The sequence below is a fragment of the Oreochromis niloticus genome, linkage group LG23, assembly GCF_001858045.2.
Source record: "Oreochromis niloticus isolate F11D_XX linkage group LG23, O_niloticus_UMD_NMBU, whole genome shotgun sequence".
NCBI classification, from domain to species: domain Eukaryota; kingdom Metazoa; phylum Chordata; class Actinopteri; order Cichliformes; family Cichlidae; genus Oreochromis; species Oreochromis niloticus.
Window position 1 is genome coordinate 41,495,614 of NC_031986.2, and position 20,552 is coordinate 41,516,165.

Genomic DNA, 20,552 nt, shown 5'->3' on the forward strand with positions numbered 1-20,552 from the left:
TCTACTAAAATGTCAAATATAACACAGTTTGACAGGCATGAAATATGATTTTGCATCAACAGGTGATTCCCAAAGAGTCGTTGACCAAAAAAAGCATGATGTGCAGTGTGTCCTTAAAAACTTGACAATACTGGACAAATGGAGGAGAAAAGAAAATATTGGAGGCCTAAAACAACTACCTGCAACAGTATCTGTCAATGTGATTTTCTTTAAAAAAATAAAATAAAATAAAAAATCCAGCAAAGACCTGATGCAGGACACGAGAGCTGCATCAGACCCTTCAGTGGATAATCTACTGTTGGCCAAGTGTCATCAGAAATGATCTCAGTTGAAGGGTGGCTGTCAAGAAGCCATTCTTAAGGAAGGCAGACAAAAGGCTGAGCTGTGCCAAATTACACAAATCAGTGGGAACAGGTCTTCAGGATGGATCTGAAAATTTTGACTCAGATTATCTTCAATATTTACAGAGGTGGTCAGGAGAGAAGTACAACAGTGAGTGTCTGCAGCCATTAGAAAACCCAGTGTTGTGGTGTTCGGGATCTTGTCAGAATTGGTGTAATTATCAAGTGTCAGATCTGTCAGATTTTGATCCACTATGTAATAGCACCTGGAAAGTGTATGATTCCTGTCCACTACCTAAAACTTACCGTAGAGCAGGAGTCTTGAACTCCAGTCCTTGAGGGCCGGTGTCCTGAAACTTTTCCATGTGTCGCTGGTGCAACACACCTGAATAAAATTAGTAGGTCATTAGCAAGAGTATAGAACCTGACTGCATGCTGAAGTGGCAACCCCCAACCCTACTCAAGTAAATTTAAGTAAATGTAAGTGTTTGGAACAATGTACTTCTAAAAGTACATTTATTGCACCATGTTCATTCACTCACGCCATAACATAAATCAAATGCCTGAATTGCCACCTAATGACCTACTAATTGTATTCAGGTATGTTGCAGCAGGGACACATGGAAAAGTTTCAGGACACCGGCCCTCGAGGACTGGAGTTCGAGACCCCTGCCTTAGAGACTTGAAGAATTAATTTTGACTTTCAACCTCCTTAGGATTGTGCGAACTCTGTTTTTGCCTGATATACTGTATTTCCATTTATATTTGCAGCTTTTTCCAATATCCCCAGCAAATATAAACAACTGAGGGTGGCTTTCACAGTACTGTGTGTTCCTGGGGAATTCATTTCTTATGTTGTTTCCTATGTATGAGAGTGGTGGCATTAGTATCGCTTAATGTGACTCCATATAGTTCATACGTACAAGATTTGAATATAATAAACTCCCTGACGTTTATAGAAAAGTGGCCAGGGTCCCCATTCGCGTTTCGACGCAGATACGTAACTTCTGTGTGCGTTATCTTTCAGCATTCTGCACTGTGATCCATTTGGACTTCCTCGTGTGCTGTTTGTCTAATAGCAGCAAGGGCAAACAGAACTGTTCAAACAATTTAAGTGTAGTGTAGGCAGCATGTGAGGTGGAAGGTATGATGTTGAATCTCTGTTTGTTGGTAATTAAACAGCAGCAGGTGGTGAAGAGGCTGTGGCAAACTTTTATTTCATCTTTTTGCTTTTTAATGTTGGCAGAGTCAGTGGAATCCAAATTGGATTCAACAAATGAAAGTGATTTAAAGCGTGTTCCTGTTCATTTTTATTGTTTATGATGTTGCCAGTATATGCTGAATGAATATGCAGCATTTTGTGATGGCACTGTGATTCTCATGCTTTGGAGCCTAATCATTGTTGAAAACACCTACTTGATTTTCACCATTATTAAAACTTCAAAGAATGAATTTCTGCAAAATACTGTAGCCCACAATCTGTTGCATCCATGCTAGTTAGTATTTTTGCTGTATTAGGTTATTTTTAAGTCTTAGACTCGGATGATTCAGTGTTTAGTGATAAGCTGGAGCCAAAGCCGAGCATAACTGACAGGTCATGGTTAAACTACACGATTGCAGACTTTCTGGGGTTTTATCCTTGCCTCCAGTTATAGACCTCATAATTCAACACTGTGTGGCTGTTAAGAATTCTGTATGAAGCAGATCAGATGTCACATATTATCAAACTGTTGACCTAAGCCTGTACTATAAGCTCTCAGCTTCAATTTCCCCAGCGTTCGTACAGCACAGGCCCTCAAGTGGATGAAAGGGTATGAATGCTTTATGTTCTTACAAGTCAAGTGTGTACCACAAGTCCTCAATCTCCGTGTACAGCACTCAGTGATGTACTCTATGGAGCCTGGAAGAGTCAACATTTAGATGCAGTTAAGTATATTGGCTACACGGCTTGGTTACAGCACTTGGGTACTAGACGTTTAATTACACTCCAGGCAGGAAATGGCAGCGAATGTCAATACGCTGAATATTTTTAGGACAAATCAGATTTTTCATGTGGAATGTGAAACCCTCTCCAGCCCATTGGCCTCTCATCTATCCCCGGGCAAGGGCTCTGGCTCTTCACCCTCCCCCAGGCTCAGCCCCTCTCACTTGGGCCAGCAGCTCGGCACGCCCAGGGGGCCTGGAGACCCCCGATAACAAACAGCTCTAGCCAAGCCACTGGCCTCCCCCGCTCCTGCAGAGGCATTTAGTCACCACAAACAAACACCTTGCTCTCATTCCAGACAGGTCCTTTTCCTTCCCCTCTTCTTCGCCATACCACTCGCCACAAAATACATTTTCTTTTCTCTTTCAGACTGTCCTTTTTTTTTAACCTGAAGTGAGAAGGAGAAAAAAATGAAGGAAGTGATAGGTCCCATTTTTCCTCCACTTTTCTATTCTCTCTCGCCTCTCGTGTTTTTGCTCTCCCACTGCAGCATGGCCACAGCCTGTGTGTGTGTGTGTATTTCTCCCCCACGGTTGAGTGTCAGCCTAAGTGCAAGAGAGATGGATGCCAGAGTCCCTTTCTCTCTCCTAAGGTGCCATGTGTCCCCTCTCTCTTCTGCCGGGCTCCTCTGCACCTGCATATTATGATATAGTGCCTCTGTTCAGCCAGTCGATTGCCTTTAACAGGACTGGGGCTCACTGGCCAAATTGAAAGGGATTGCAGCCTCCTTTTCATCAGAGTCACAGGAGAGCAGGGTGCTGGGTCTATGGGGCACAAGGGGGCATGGAGGAGTTATGCAGGGTCTCTTTTTTCTCTTGCACCCACTCTCACAAAAATTCTCCCTCCTTCCTTCTCTCGTTTTTTCTGTCTCATTGTTTGATGCCATCTGATGTCTGTGGAAACATTTTATGGGAAATGAGTATTCTGTTTCCCATCAATCCATTTCTCCATTTCTATACAGGAGTTCGTATTGATAGCAAGGAGGGGGGAAGAAAATCAACAATAGTCTCAAAGAAAAATGTCTTCATTTTCCATTTGTTTGCTTCATACTTTTGAGACATGTCATATACGTGTGCCTTCTCTTTTCAAGTTTGCCTTTTCAATTCTTTTGTGGAAGACAGAGCTTGAAAGGACCCATCTCTCTAATGAAAAAAAAATGTTACTTTAATGAGTAAGCAACACTTACACATACTTTCAGCTTGTTATGTCGGTGGAGCGGCAGGCAGACAAGCCAAAACAAGTCATAGTGAAAGAATACTCGAGAAACTAATTCCACTACATTAGTAATGATATTGATTAAATGCTAATTGTGTCAAAAGGAATGAACTGTATCCCACTGATACCATTGAGGCGCTGTTCATTAGTCCCAAAAGAATCAATAAGTCAAGTGAAGTTCCCAGTGGTGTTTTCTTCAGCTCGGTGCATTATGCATATGCTCAGTTTTGCAAACTTTTCATTAATATAAAAGTGTTTTGTCAGTTTAATTACACTCCATAATTTTGCTTATTATTTCCCTTTCTTATGTAGCTTTGTCCCGTTACAACCTGCTGCTAATATGGCTCAGTGTCACTTCCACCTAATCAAATCAGTTTCGTCTAAATTGATCTGATTAAATTAGCGTCACAGTTGCTCGTTCCTTTTCACTTAAAAAGTTAGCGGTAGCCAGAATGACGTGTTTGTATCAACATAATCTATCGTTTCCGTCTCATCATTTGAAGTTTTCCGCAGCCCAGTTGTCCATCACGAAGGACAGAAAATGAATGCATTCAACATGCTGCTTTGGATAATAGATTGACAATATATCCAGACAGATTACCGGTGCCAGTTACACAGATTTCTCCCTGCATGCTAAGTTTCAAGGGAAAGACTTGACTATGGTGACTGATGGCGTCAAATAGCAGCGGATGTGTGCATGAGTGATGGAGAGAAGACTCGTTTCCCCCTTCCTCGCACCCCCACCCTTTTCCCTCTTCTGTGCTTGGTTGCTGTGGAAACGAGCGGGCAGATTTGAGGCTCCTGTCACCTATTGTTCCGGTAAAGTTGCTAAACTTTAGTACCCACATGACAGTCTCGCAGGGACGTGTGAGAGCACGGCAAAAGAAAGCATGCGCGCACGCACAGCCGTGCTCACAGGAACTCACGCTTTCACATCAAGACCTACACTTGTACACCGGGCAGACACACTCACTGGTCTTGAGAGAAATCTGCTATCTATTTAGTGTATTGACCTCAGGGTTGAGTTGTTTTTCTCTATTGACTTTCAGAATGGTTACGGAAAAAGAAGGACCAGGCTGGGAGAGGACAATAGAGGACACCTTAAAAGGAGTACCGTTTTTTTTCTGCTTGGTGTGTGTTTGATAGAGATTCCCAATAGTACGCTATTGTGGAGCTGTCAAGCGGCCTCCCCATGAATGCAGAGTGACGTTCAAGAGGTACATAACGCCTTGTCTGGGGCTCCTTCAATGTCCATCTTCTTTCATTCATGGATCAATAGTTGTCTTTATTTTGGATTCCTTCTTCTTCTTCTCTCTCTTCCTCCCTCCATTCATCTTTGACAGAGCAGCCCTAAATGTCTGCTTTAACTAGCTGCTCACAGCCCTCCTCAAAACACATTTACATACACATCAATCACGCTGTCAAAGGTAAAGGCATGACGCCGTGTAAAAACCAGAATTGGATTATGGCCTTGTCTCATCTCTGACACTGACTGCTTGGCTGGCTGGCTGACTAGACTGCTGATGTGCAAGTTAAGCAGCCTGAATTGTTATTGTCTGGTGGTTTTCCCATAGTGCTTAGTGTTTACTGCGTGCATGTTTCAGTGGACTGAACGAGAACTACAACACCAAAAGAAGTATCTTTATCTCTCTTGCCTTTACCTACATGTATTTAACTTTGCTTTTAAAACTAGTTCTCCAGCATCATCGGAGAAACATAACTTTTCACTTACATAAGGAGGTGATTGGCATGAGTGGAAATTTATGAATAAATCTGATCAACCAATACCTGTGCCTTGCTCCTCGGCTGAATTAATGCTATGCCACCTGATAGCTGTAGTTGTGCAGACTGTATAAATATTAGCAATAACTCAGTGTTGCCTGATCTCTTCGCACTAGCATAGATTATTAAGTACCTCTTAATAATAACACAAATCAGCGAATCATGTGGCAGCAACTAAAAAAAATGTAGGCGTGGTCAAGACGAGCCGCTGAAGTCCAAACTGAGGATCAGAGTGAGGAAGAAAGACGATGTAAATGACTTTGAACATTGGGCGTGGTTGTTGGTGCCAGACGAGCTGGTCTCTATTCAGAATCTGCTGATATACTTAGATTTTCTCACACAGCTATATTTGGGGTTTACAGAGAATGGTCTACAAAACAGGAAATATCCACTAAGTAGGGGTTTTCTGAGCAGTGGATATGCCAGTGTTGATGCCAGAGATCAGAGGAGAATAGCGAGACTGCTTCAAGGTGACAGGAAAGCAAGAGTAAAACAAATAGCCATATCTTACTATAGAGGTATGCAGAAGAGCATCTCTGAATCCACAACATGTATAACTTTCAAGCAGATGAATTACGCAGCAGAAGACCGGTGACAGGTGCCACTCCTGGCAGCTAACAACAGGCATTGAGGCTATACTTTCCACGGATTCACCAAAATTAGACAATAGAAAACCAGAAAATGTTGCTTGTTTTGATGAGTCTCAATGTTTGCTGCAACATTCAGATGGTAAAGTCAGAATTTAGTGGACATAACTTGAAGGCATGAATTCATCCTGCCTTCTGTGAAGAGTTCAGGCTGGTTTCTTTGCACACTTTGGGCTTCTTACTGCCAAATGAGCATCGTTTAAATGCCACAGTCCATCCTTTTATGACCACAGTGTGCCCATCTTCTGATGGCTGCTACCAGCAGGATAACACTCAGTGTCACAAAGCTCAAGTCATTTCAAACTGGTTTTCTGAAATGACAAATCTGCAGCAGCTGTGTGATGCTGTCACATCAATACGGACCAAAATCTCTGAGCAATTTTTCCAGCACCTTGTTGAATATGTGCCCTGACGAATTAAGGCAGTTCTAAAGGAAAAAATACTGCTGAGGTATACCTAATAAAGTGCCCAGCGAGTGTATATTAGGGTTTGGATTGCATTTAGACATTAAAAGAAACATGTTTAGCTGTGAAAGGGTTGTGGTCTGAGTTAAAGAAACGACTCGACAAAAGGTCAGTGTGATAAGAAGCATTTTTGATGTTTTGATGTTGGCAGGAAGCTGGAAACAAACAAGCATATCAAAGTCACACAGTTTCAGCTAACTATCCACTCAGTCCTCATCCCTAAAAGCTTTTGCAGCTAATAGCAGGACTCACATTGTTTTTCAGAGACAACAGTCATAATTCACGCAGCCACAAGAGTGAAGAACTTTATTTATATAACTGCTGCTGGGGTTTTTTCCACATGAAGACGCTTTTCCACAACCAGACATTACAACAGACCCCCAGCACATCAGTCAAAAATATAAAAGTACCAATTAACCTAGTAGCATGTGGTCCACTGAAAATCTTTAATAAAAAAATGTAAAAGTCTTCTGAAGTAAGTTCAAACATTGAAGCCCGAGGTTAAGGGCAACGAATGTGAGGAGAAGGAGGGATGGGCTGGTGCAGAAAGCCCTCTGTGGCCGAAGCTCGGAGACAGCAACATGTATCACCAGGCTCATCATCACGGCTCATTTGAGTGTTTGATCCTAGCAAAGGCACTCACTCCTTGACGGAGAGTTCATATCACCCAAGGGTGGCGTCTCCGCAGTTTATATTGGCAAACACAGTATGTCGAGAAAGAAGAAGCTCAACCCCTGAGGTATTACCATCTGCTGGTATAGCCCCCTTATTCCCGCTTTCATATGCTGGTAATTAAGAAAAACTACACTGTACTGTAAATGCTATTTTTGCAATAAGTGTGAGTGGGTTGAAAGACTTCACAGGAGCTTCAGCTTGTTAATTAGAGTATATTTATGGCAATTTAAGGTGCTTGGAAGAGACTAACAGAAAGAATTCTTAATGTCTGACCCTGAGAAATTTATCATTTAACTCCCGCTACTGTGAATACCAACACCATCGCCCGTCCAACCGTGTCTTAAGCTGTTGCTGTTTAATGTGAGCAAATTCTCCATGTTCTCATTCGGAAAGCAAGTTCATTTACATGTGGACGCTAGCTATGTATGGTGTCATATAAGGTTGGCAGATTTTTCACCATTGTGACGGTTAAATGTGATGATCTGCCCTGTTTTCACTCTCTTCCCTGCTACTGTCTCATGGTTGGGAGTTTGACCACAAATATTTCACTATCCAATTACCAGGTGAAATTGGCTGTTTAATTTTACAGCCTCAATGAAGGCGCTCTATCAGAGTGATGGCTATTCAGTTAGCCCCCTAACACTACCCCCGGCAGCCTGCTCATCTGAGAAAATGTTCTGTGTGTCTGTGTGTGTGTGTCTCTCTGTATTTTCATAGGTGTGTGTTCGTAATGTGCGCAGGGGAGAGAAAAAAAAAGCGCCAAAGAAGTATAATCAAGCAAGGTGATGATAACTTTGGCGTTGTCACAGTGATCCATTGTCTTGCCTCCTTCAGTAATGAGCTGGAAAAAAAGGACAGAGGAAAGGGGAAAAGCAAGAGGAAAGGCTCAGAGTGACTATTAGATTGTGGAGGAAAATAATGATTGTACTTCAGTAAACACAAGTAACAAAACAAGTTACTATCTGAAATCACACGTGAGCATCCGTCTGTCTGTCTGTGATCTAACCTTAAATCGGTGGACTGGAAACTTTGAGCAATTCAGTTCAATTTTATTTATACAGCGCCAAATCACAACAACAGTCGCCTCAAGGCGCTTTATATTGTAAGGTAGACCCTACAATAATACATACAGAGAAAAAACCCAACAATCATATGACCCCCTATGAGCAAGCACTTTGGCGACAGTGGGAAGGAAAAACTCCCTTTTAACAGGAAGAAACCTCCGGCAGAACCAGGCTCAGGGAGGGGCGGGGCCATCTGCTGCAACCATTTAGGGTGAGAAAAGGAAGACAGGATAAAAGACATGCTGTGGAAGAGAGGAAGAAATTAATAACAAGTTAATTATTATTACTAACTAGTGCTGTCAGCGTTAATCTCGTTAAAATGACGTTAACGCCATAAAGGCATTAATGCGGCAAATCTCTATCTGTCGCCGATTGCCCCGTGCGTGGGGCTGGACGGCGTCAACGCGTTAGCGCGGTTAGCTCGTTAACGCGTTAGCGCCGTCCAGCCCCACACATGGAGGGATCCGCGATAACTCGCTAACGGAGATTTGCCGCGTTAATGCCGTTATGGCGTTAACGTCATTTTAACGAGATTAACGCTGACAGCACTACTATTAACACATACTGAGTGAGAAAGGTGACTGAAAAGGAAAAACTCAATGCATCATGGGAATCCCCGGCAGCCTACACCTATTGCAGCATAACTAAGGGAGGATTCAGGGTCACCTGGTCCAGCCCTAACTATATGCTTTAACAAAAAGGAAAGTTTTAAGACTTATCTTGAAAGTAGAGATAGTGTCTGTCTCCTGAATCCAAACTGGAAGCTGGTTCCACAGAAGAGGGGCCTGAAAACCGAAGGCTCTGCCTCCCATTCTACTTTTAAATACTCTAGGAACAACAAGTAGGCCTGCAGTGTGAGAGCGAAGTGCTCTAATAGGGTGATATGGCACTACAAGGTCATTAAGATAAGATGGGGCCTGATTATTTAAGACCTTGTATGTGAGGAGCAGGATTTTGAATTCAATTCTGGATTTAACAGGAAGCCAATGAAGGGAAGCCAAAACAGGAGAAATCTGCTCTCTCTTTCTAGTCCCTGTCAGGACTCTTGCTGCAGCATTTTGGATTAGCTGAAGGCTTTTCAGGGAATTTTAGGACATCCTGATAATAATTATTACAGTAGTCCAGCCTAGAAGTAAGAAGTGCATGAACTAATGTTTCAGCACATAAAAATCAAAACTCATATGTTATTTGAATTTGTCAAATCACCATTGATAGGTAGTCTCTTAGTGCACCTGTTATTTTTAGATCACCCAGTGGAAGTCCCATCATAAATACTTGGACTTCTTTACTAAGTCTAAGCAGAAATCTTCCAACTTGTGTTTCACGTTAGGGGAATGGATAAAGTTGCAGGATGCACAGTGGGCATGTAGTGTATAGGAAAATGAGCAAAGGTTATGTTTTGGCCAAAAAAGACAAGCCTGCTCCTGGTTATGCTCCTGCACTGATATGCTGCATTTGAACCCCCTCACATAAATGCTGGTTCAGTTTCACACTAAAGTTTCAATGAGATCTAAACGGTCCATAATAAAATGTATGCAAGCAGTGAGAATGGGAAGCTGTCCAGAGGTTCACGAGGTCACAGTTTTAAGGGAAAACTGGCCAAATTCAAATCAGGCCCATTCATCCATTTATTAACTTTTTCCTGCTCATCTGGCTCAAAGCTGCCCAGACTCTACTTCCCCCTACGACTGCCACCTGCTCTTCTGGGGGACACCTTCCCAGGCTAACCAAGAAACATAATTTCTCTATCACCTCCTGGTCCTGTCCCAGGGTCTCTCTGCATTTAGAAAAGCTCAAAACAGGTCAGGTATGAGGCGTCCTGGAGGCATCACATTTAGATGTCTGAACCAGGTCAATTGGCTCGTTTGAGTGTGAAAGAACAGTTAGTCCATGCCTTAGGCTGGGCCCAGACTCCTTTAGAGGAAGCCCACTTCTATCAAAGATGTAACATAATAATACAAATGAAAATTCACGTATGCAGAATGATATTTATTTATTTTTTTAATTGTGAGAATATTAAATAACCACTCTAGTTTAAAAAAATATGATTTTTGGGGCGATTATTTAAAGATTCTAGTGTTATTCTTATAAAAATAACTGAATAGCAAGTAGCTGTAGTGTGCAGGTAATTCACTGCTGCACTGATCTGTGTCTGATCGGTGGGGCAATAATTGTATGTCAGCTGGCTCCACCCAGGATTACAGTAAGTTGTGTTCAGGTATGATATGCTTTTGTTACCTGCAGCTAATAATTGCTTTTTTATTTAAATAATTAATTGTCAGATTTTGCCATATTTCTTTCGAAAATAATCACTGATTAATGAACACTGATTTGTCTTTACACCAGCCGTCTACTGATAAAACCGAGAAGCATTAGCATTGACAAATTCCTGTCAGACCATAAATTCACTGTCGACAGAGTCGCGAGTTTCTTTTGATTAATTTATCTCCAAACTCAAGAATAACAAAATGAGTTTGTGACTGAAATTTCCTAATTGTTTTGTAACTTACCATAACCGTGCAAGATGCATCACAGGATTCGTTAAATAACTTAAACTGGAATTTTGGCAGCTGTCTGCAGATCTTCCTCGCCTCCACATTTTTAAATGTGAATATTACTCTGAAGAATTGATTTTTTTAAATTTTTTTTTTGTAAATTAGATCGCTCCAACATGACTTTGAGGGTTAGCAAGGGCACGATAGAATTACCAGGTTGGGCAGATAACATTGATTTTGATCAAGACTACGGAAAAGAGAAATACGGGGAAGAGAGGAACAGCAAGAGAAGGAACAGAAGCAGGTTGTCTGCAAGACATCAAACTTTCCTCTCTTTCTCAGATCAAAATTACCACCTTAGATGGGAATGAGAATTTTAATTAGAACTCGGGGCTATCTCATCTCAGAGTGTGTGTGGAACTAAAAGACTAATTCCCACCACACACTCCCATATCCCCCACCCCTACCTTCACAGGCCACTTTGTCCGTTATTTAATAGGCTCTTTGTTATCTATCTACTTGGCTTTGCCAGGTACTTAGAGCCCCCTCCATTGGAATATTAGGTATTCTGATGAGGCAGGCAGCTGTGGGCTCCACGCAGATGGTGCCTGCTGTAATCAGCGCTCTCAAAAGAACGGCTCTCGTATCTCTTCCAAACTTATCCGTTTTATGATTACAAAACACAGACCTGCAAATTGTTATGAACAAGATAGATATATTTACTGGCAGCATAAAATACAGTGGTGTCCCACAATTCAATCCCTTTCAGGTTGATTCGTATTGCTGAGTGCACTCTCTAAAATGAGGACGTTTAGTAATAGGGACTGTGAAAAGCATTCAGATTCACCCTCTCCAAATGGGTTATTATGTGTTAGAATTGGTAGAAATAGGAATGCTGTACAGGGTATTTAATTTGTTTGGCAGAGTGGTCAAGGACAGATCCGTAACCTTAGGACAGGCTGTGCTTTTGGTTGATAAAACTAGGTGGTTAAGTCGTAAATGGCAAATATCCATCCACACTCGACAACAAAAGCACTTAACTGTGCTAATGAGCAGTCCAAAACAATCAGAGAAAATGTGGAGAGGAAAAAGAGGTCCTGTTAGTTATGCAACAAGACTAAACTGTGTAGCCTGCATGTTCTATCTAGACTTCATCCAGGCCTAACTTACACCTGTGCCTTTGCAAATGTGTGAACAATTCAGCAACAAATTACTGGACTGGGCTATAACAATGCACTTGTTAGGAGACCTGGGTCATCGACCCAGAGTTTTGTGTTTGTTGGTTCTTTGATTTTGTGGTTTTCATTATGTCTCTGTGTGTCTTAGTTTTGTAGTCTAGTTTGTTTATACTGCTAGTTTTTATTTATCAGGTACTGATGTTTAGTTCTTAGTTTTGTTATGGCCTCTTCCTGTATTCTGGTTGCCTCAGTTATGTGTTCATGTCCATTCTCTCTCAGTCTCATCTGTGTTGTTTCTGTCTGTGTTCCATAGTTGCTCTGTCTCCCCTGTCAGCTGTATTCCCTTGTCAAGTCCGTGTCTCTGTGTTATGTTTCCTGTTTTACTTTGAAAGTCCGTGTCTCATGTTAATGTATCTGGTTTTGCTTCCCTTGTCTCGTTAGCCCTGATTTGTCCCAGCTGTGTTTCCCTCCTGTCTCCCATTCCCTGATTGCTCCCTCTGTGTATTTAAGCCATGTGTTTTCTTTGGTCTGTGTCATGATCTACTCTTATGTTTGTCCTTAACTTTACACTGTTTGCCAGCCTGCCTATCAGTTTAGTTTTTATTTTCGGTTTAGTTAGACTGGGTCTCAGCAATAAAGCTGTTTTTGGAATATACTTTTCGCCTCCTGGAGTCTGCACATTGGGTCCTCCTCTCCTTCTGCACACATCACATGACAGCGCTCATCTCCACATTTACTCTTCTTCAACAATAAATACGCCGTATTCATCCAATTCTTCATATTGATAATTCAGCAACGACAGACACTAAAATCTGTTGTTGCTTATTGCTTACCTAGTGACTTAAATTCTTTCCCTCTTCCTCCTCCTAAGAGCTGCTTTAGCTAAGCTAGCCAACTGTTGGAACTAGCTGGAAAGTTTAAAATCAGCCACTCAGCTAACTTGTGTGGTTTTATAATTTCCTGGCCGTAGAATAAATAATGCATGTGCATATTTAAATACTGTAGATCAGAAAGAAATTCCCTTTTAATGTAATTTAAAAAGGATCAATGCATATCAATAATTCATACTAAAATTCTCTCCTTTTTTTAAGATGTAGTGTAGACTACTATTTCTATAATAGATATGAAGGAGAGTGCACTTAGAGAAAGGTCGCATTGCCATTAGTGGGTTATATTCATAATAAACACACACACACACACATCCTGCTTTGAATATTTTCATCATAACAGACTAGAGCGGTAAGAATTGTCAGGTGTTGGCTGGGACCTTATCAATGAAGCGGCTCAGGTTGTAATTAGCGCTATAATCACCTCTGTAATTCAACCACTGCTCGATATCTCACCCAACTTACTGCTCATCTCCCACTCCTGTTCCCTCTTCCTTCCTTTCCTTTTCCCCTTAGTTCCAAATAACTCTCTCCAATCTTTTAGACTATTTCTTTTCTAATCTTACTTTTTTTGCATTCCTGTCCTTATTTCATCCCATTCCTCCTCTCATTCCTGTCCTCTTTCCAACCCAACTCTGTCCTTCAAGTCAAATGAGTGAATTCTTCTCATTAGTAGTGCACTGGGCCAGTGTAGCCAGAGGGAGATGAGCGGCATTAGAACTGAACAGCTCAGCAGAGCTCCGAAGGGTCAATGAGCTGGTTAAGAAGTAATGTTTAATACTAGGCAGTTAGGCAGTTGGGTGGGAGGATTTGCAGTTCGTCTCATTTCTGCAAAGGTGATTTTCTCTATAGCTGTGGTATCTGTTGTGGGGATGGTTCAGCATTGTTAACACCAGTGGCACTTAATGTGTCAGTGGTAGCTAAAGAACCCCACGCTCGGCCGCAGCGCTCCCAGTTGTTGGAATAATGCCGGCTGCCCTCTGGTATTGTTTGGCATGCCTTTTTTTCCTCCTCCTGTTTGATAGTGTAACGTGTTTCTTCAGTAGCCTCAGCCTGGACAATCTGCTGAGTGCCAGAGCTTCAAGATGGTCGGTGTTTACATTCCAACACTTCAGGAGGTCTTTGGTCCTTTCCCACCAACGGTGAGCAGCATGGCCCTGCTGAGGCATGATAGAAACTGCAGAAGAAAGACACTACTCCATCTGCTGAGGAGACACCCTCCTCCATGTATATGTGCATGTGTATGTGCATGCTTTGGTTAGGCACTCCCAGGGATGAAAGGAGATCATGTGGTTGGGCAGTCTTTACTACTACCATCTTCGCTCCATTAGACAAACCTCTGCTGTCATGAAAGCTTATGGCAAGCCTTAGCTGGACTACTTAAACTCCCATAACCTGGACTTCACATGAAGAGTAGGGTTGCCACAAACGATCATTTTGATAGTTGATTAGTCGCCGATTATTTTTGCGATTAGTCGACTAATCAGATCATGCATCCACTGGACGTAAAACGTACAGCTTATTGCACCAGCATGCATGTGCTCTTATATAACTATCATTAGCTTACAGCAAGTGTTTAAGGTATGTGCTAACTAAAACTAAAGACAAGATTATTAAACTTTTAACGAAGTTTTCAGATTGTCTCTGTGGAGGTTAATGAACTCAGCAGTCTGCTCCTTGCTCCCTAAAATATGACAGGACACCGGAGTAAATTCTCGACCATCTCACATTTCTGTTTAATCAGTTTTCCATTTATTCAGCTGTGTGAAAACTATAACTTTAATCTCAGCCAAACCGATTTACTCAGGAACAAATAAAACACTGAAAAAAGCCAAACAATAACATTTTTAAGCAATCTAAGTGACTTATATATCATGTTTAACCTGAGTAATGAAAGACCACGGGGGGTCTGAAAACGATGTGCCGGGAGTCCGGTGTTCTCGCCGGCTCTAGTCAGCCTTGAACCCCCGGCAAGCTATCAGGCAGGTGGGTAACAGACTCCCTGAAAGCATCGGAGCACTGCATTCTCGCCTGAAAATATCTTAAAAGTTTATTTTGTGACCCAGAAAGAGTAATAAGAGTAATATTAAAACTAAGTAGCTGCCGCCATTGTTGGAAACTGGAATTGGCTGGGCTGCGCTATGAATTCTGGGATAGGTTGGGCCACGAAGGATACACCCAACCCATCCTTCAAATCTGGGGAAACGGAGGACGCATTTGTCGGCCGCATTTGGAGGAGTCTTCGAATTTGGACAGCCTTCGCCGCGTCGCTGTGACATAATCGGCATACAAATACGGCCTCCGAAGGATGCGGCCCCTGGATTTGGACAGCTACAATACTGGAGACTGCTTCTTCTTCTTTGGCGTTTAACGGCTACTGTCATCCTTGTACATGCAGTGCTGCCATCTTCTGTTTCAGTCCGTTATTACACTCTTAAATCCTACTACTTATTCCTGCGTCTTTCAGGATCTTGCAAAGCCTCAAACGACGCGTCGACTATTAAATTAGTCATCGACGATTTTGATAGTCGACTAATGGTGGCAGCCCTAGTGAAGAGGCGTAGTAGAGCCTTCTGGCTTTTTAATAACCACCCAAAACTTGCCCATTTGAGTTTGGGGTGTATAAGTATGTATGTACCTTAAAGGAGTGTAGTGAGTGCATCTAGTAATATTAATGGCTTAACTTTGGCAGAACTTTTGTAAACAAACAGTTTCTTAACAGGAATAATAATATTTATTAAAATACAAATAGAAAACTGTTTTTTTCTGTCTACTCCGCTTCACAGAACATCTTCAGAGCTACATATTCACAAGTTAGTGTTCTCAGTTATTGTTTTTATACATAAAAAGTTATACTCCTTTGTTCATTATAACATGTTTTTAATCATGCAGCAGTGCTTAAAGTGTCCTTTAAATGCAAGGAGACGACATCGGCAATACAATATTGTTTTATTCCAGTATTTATAATGATGTCACAGACCAATAAATAAATATCATAAATGAATAAATAAATAAACATATTAACTAGCAAGAAAGGCTCACCACCTCAGAACAGTCTGTACTTACAGTAAACATGGACAGACAAACGCTGGCATTTAAAAATGAACCGGGCACATTCAGAGTGGAGACTGGCATTGTTCGCCATTAATGCTCGTGCCAAGACTCACCAGCCTGCAGACCGAGTTCACTGAGTGTAAATGGGGAAAAATGGGTGGAGTGTGTGTTTGACTAATGAGCATATAAATCCCCTTGATCTACTCAGACCCCGTGGCTTTAAAGAGTGAGCTGCAACATCGCTGAATCAGCAGTCATGACAAATAGAAATAAATAGGCTGGGTTTTGTTCAATGATATGAACAGCTTTCACAGCCATAACTTCTCTCACAGCATCTTAATTTGCCTAATTAAATGCAGTTTGCACTTTAATCCTAAGGTGTACCCATTAAAAAAAGATTTTTAAGATTTAAAAAAAATTTTTTTTAAATCATACCTTAGTTTTTTTTTTTCTTGAGAGGTGATGAATAACAAAAACTATGTTGAAAAAATCCTTTTACCACAAGTCATGGATCATGAATTAAAAATAAAAATACCCATTCCGATCCAGCTGCAGTGCACTCATTGCTGTACAGTGTTGTGGATGTTTGTAATGTGATTTCATTTTTGCTTTCAGAATTGTGAAATCCCAAAGTGCACATAATAACAGGCCTCATATAGTTGTGTTGGTAAAGGTCTGAAGCAGGATTTGTGATATCCTCTGAAATGTAAAGCTTATTCAGATTCCTATATGTTTGTTTAAAATGTGTAGTGCTGTAATGTATTTGCTCTTCTGAATCCTGCATCCCCTACACAAATACATCACACTGCTACGAGGATAAGCCAGGGTGGGCCTTCCTTTCAGCACAATGCGTGCATCAGGTTTGGCATTGTGCTGCTTTTAAGAGGAAAAGCAGCAAATTTGATTTACAAATATCGAAGCTAGCCGCTGCTACACACACACTCCAGCTTATTTCTGAGGTTGAGACACACGTTAGAGGATTCTGACTGAATTTTGCCACTTTTGTTGTATAAAGTTGCAGATGGAGAAGTGCAGAGCTGATAATGGTGTTGGTTATTCTCACAGAATTTTGATTGTTACTATGACACTGTTATGTAGATTTGGCCAACAGTAAGAAAAGCAGTGAGTGCTCCTGGTAGGCTGTGCAGCAAAAAAATATCATACACTGCTGTTTGACAGTTTGTGTGAGCACACCTGCCGATACAAAGGGTTGTATTTACTCGTGTTTGAAAGAAATCAGGAGGAACTGCAACCGTCTGCCCTCCCAAAAACTGCACACACATCATAATGGAGCCGCCGCAGGGCCGCTTGGCATGTAGCCTTTCTGCGCTGTTCTGTAATGTGATTTGTCCTGACTATTGATACCCCAAAATGCCCCGCTCTCCTCCCTCAGCCCTCTCGTTAGCCTCCACCCACCCCACTTCACCCCCACTTCCAATTTCCACACTAACCCAATTAGCATCTCGTCAATAATGCTCAGCATTTCATTTTGCTGCTTTAATTAACAAATTCAATTTGCTCGAAACTGCTGTGAAAACAAATTAAAAGCACGGCAAATTAAAAGCCCTCAGTTCCAGCGGATATAACTAAGGTGATTACAGATGCGTCAAACGACTGTTTTCTTGTTTGTTTTATCTCAGGGGGCGGTAAAGAGGCTCCTGAGAGGAGGGGAGACCTTGACTGGGGTTCCTGGGGCAGTAAAAGGTCTAGAAATGCAAGAGAGAAAAGATAGGCCAGGTTAAAAAAGAAGCTTTGCAGGGGCTGGGGCCAGAGCTGGTGGAGGCTGGTGCAGCTTTACAGTGAGGCAGTGCTGCTCATTAGCAACACAGATTCTGTAGGTGTAGACAAATACACACATGTGAGGCTTTAAAATAACCAAAACTAAGAGTAGTGTTGTTGCAGATGATGTTATAAACATGTTAATATAATGCAATTATGGATGAGGCTAGAGAAAGATTAGTTTAGCTGAAAAAATATCTCTGGATGTCGGGCTCAGTCAGTGATGTGTCATGTAATTGGTTATGTCATTTCCATACACACTCAATAAATAGCCAAAGTATCAAGAGTTTACTCTTAAGTAGGAGTACAGATACTAGTGCTAAAAAAAGTGAAAGTGAAAAAGAACAGGCTCTAAAATCTACTCAAAGTTAGAAAAAATGTAGCTCTTTGGAGGATGTTTCTACAAGCGGTTTTTGTGCAAAGCTAACTGAACCTCGTGAGTTCAGTCTAAATTTTAATTCTAATAAATGTGCTCAGTTTGAATCAGTCATGTTGAACATGAGCAGAGAAAAAGAAGGAACATTTTTAAAAAAAAATCTCTATTTTTCTACATTGTACAGGATGACTTTGTCTCTAAACAGGAAAATGAGCAGGGAAGATGTTAAAGTGGAACTCAGCAGGTTGGGGAACCCTAAAATCAGCTGTAATGGCTCAGTGTGGAGAAATGAATCACAGCTGACAATAATTTCTAATGTAAGCTCCAGTAGATTGTCTTAATATACAGGCTGTGATCAGCTGACCTGCTGCTCTTTGTAGATGTACAAAACTGAATTCAACAAGATGTAAGCAGATGTTTCCTGCGTTGTCCTGGCTGATTTCCATCCTACGATGACAGTAAACTGTTTATGCTGTCTTTTTATTAGAGTGTATGAAGTTGCAGTTCAGTCAAACATGATCAGCTTAACTTCAAATGCATCTCTGCTTCACTTGATCTAACTTAACTCGCACCATAAGCACCACAGCCACTGTGCACCAGTCACACACTGTTCTTTACTTTAAATCCATCACAGTACAGCAAACTAACCTGCACTAACCTGCAGAGTATTGTCATGCAAACGTTAAATAACACAGTCTACCTGAGTTTATATTGCAGCACGGTTTACAATATGAAAAAACATAATGATACATTTAAAAACATCAGGACATGTAAGCTTTAAAATTCCAGTTTATCGAACACCCGAGCAGCCTGAGCGGTCCTTAGCTTTAAATCTAACCTCTCTTCTTCCTGTCCTGTCTTTCTTACATCTTTCTCCACCTCTGAGAAAAGTTAGCGCTCTGTCTTTTCCCAAAAGTTGATTCTGTTCATCTGGACGTCACATTTTCAGCGGGAGAAACGTTTCGTCACTCATCCAAGTGACTTCTACAGTCTCAGCTGACTGCAGGTTTCCCCAACCTTATAAACAGTACCTTTGCACAAAACCAGCCCAGTGAATGAACAATGGGCTGTGAGGTCAGTTCCTTGATCATTAATATGCAAATTGATCTTTGGTTGTTAATCAATGTTCATGACAATTTGCATATTAACAACCAAAGATCAAAGATCACTGATCAGTGGTCATGAGTACCATTCACAATTCAGAATTGAGCAATGGCTGCAATCACAGCATCGTAAGATGGTGAAAGATGTACCCTTAGGCCCCCTCCTCGATTCAGAGATGGTCTTTCCCTTTTCTTACCGTTTTCAATGGTCTGAAGAAGTCACTTGGATGAGTGACGAAACGTTTCTTCCACTGAAAACGCTTCATCCAGATGAACAGAGTCAACCTTTTGGGATTTGCTTTCCTTTGTGTTTGCTGATGTTTATTGAGCTGATAGAAATGCTGGATTTGAAATTAGCGCCCACAACATGTTGAACATGTTGAACCCAATGAGCATGTTTTGAAAATCTAAGAAGCAGAAAGCACAGATATTTGTTTAAAAATGTAGCACTACTTTTCTTCTTCTTTCAGCTGCTCCCTTCAGGGGTCGCCACAGCAGATTATCTGCCTCCATCTCATCCTATCTCTAGCATCGTCCCCTGTTACACCAACCCTCTGCATGTCCCACCAGATACAAACAGACCTAAGTTTAATTCAGACAGAAAAGGTAGGAATGAAAACATGAGGAAGATTGTTGTTAACAGATTGGAAATAGAGTAAAAAAGAAGTAAGACTGTATCACATAAACTACAACCAACCAATCGGTTGACTTACAGAAAATTATTACAATCTTCGCTGTATTTTTACATCTGGTTTTTACAAAAAGATGTTCTAGTTCATGTGTCTTCATTCCTACCTTCCTACCAAAACAAAATTCCCAGCAGTCAACAGAAAGGCAACAACACATATTAGCTCTCACTCTGTTATCACCCCTGCTGTGTTGCATTCCTGCACATGCAGGTTACACAGGAGTACCCCAGACCTGCTCTTGACCCGCCCAGTTCACACACACACATGCACATAAACTCACACAGCTATTAGAACTGGCTGTAAGCCAGGTACCTGCGATGGCCAACACAGCTTTGTTTGCATTAAACTGATTTTTAGGTTCCAAGTCACATGACACTAGCAGGAAGTTGAAGCTTTCTTGACAGAGTGAGACAGAGAGCAGGAAGGAGACTACTGTACAGCATAACTTTCTCTCGCCCCTTTCCTGACACCACCCTGCCCCGTCATCTTTTCTAGCCCCACTCTCATTCCAGACTGCGATTAGAAGTTACCAGACACCAAACAGTGCATCCATCTGCTCCACACGTCAACATCTGGAGAGTGCGTTGGCTGTTTTGACATGGGGAAAAGATACACACATCTCTTACGTCTCGTAGTTTGATTTCATGTGTGTGTGTTGTTTTTGTTTGCTTGAAATCGTGTTTCAATGCCTCTCCCCCAAACTCTCCCCCCACCCCCTTCTCTCTCCACTGCTAGCAGCTAATTATTGTCCCGCTTAATTACCAGTAACACAGCGGCCCAGCCTGCTCCAGCTTTAAAGAACTATTCAGCACTCCACTC

At 41.6% G+C, this 20,552-nt stretch overlaps 1 protein-coding gene across 3 annotated transcripts in view; it reads left to right on the plus strand.

Moving 5' to 3' along the window:
• Positions 1-20,552, plus strand: part of agbl4 (AGBL carboxypeptidase 4) — a 331,146-nt gene that overhangs the window by 186,872 nt on the left and 123,722 nt on the right. Inside the window, exon 1 of one of the 3 annotated variants that reach the window (XM_019351390.2) lies at positions 4,722-4,757. The exons of the other annotated variants lie outside the window; for them this stretch is intronic. Coding sequence (XP_019206935.1) covers positions 4,737-4,757 — 21 coding nt within the window. The 5' untranslated portion in view covers positions 4,722-4,736. Of the gene's footprint in view, positions 1-4,721; positions 4,758-20,552 lie in introns of those variants that run through there. 3 annotated transcript variants of the gene reach the window in all.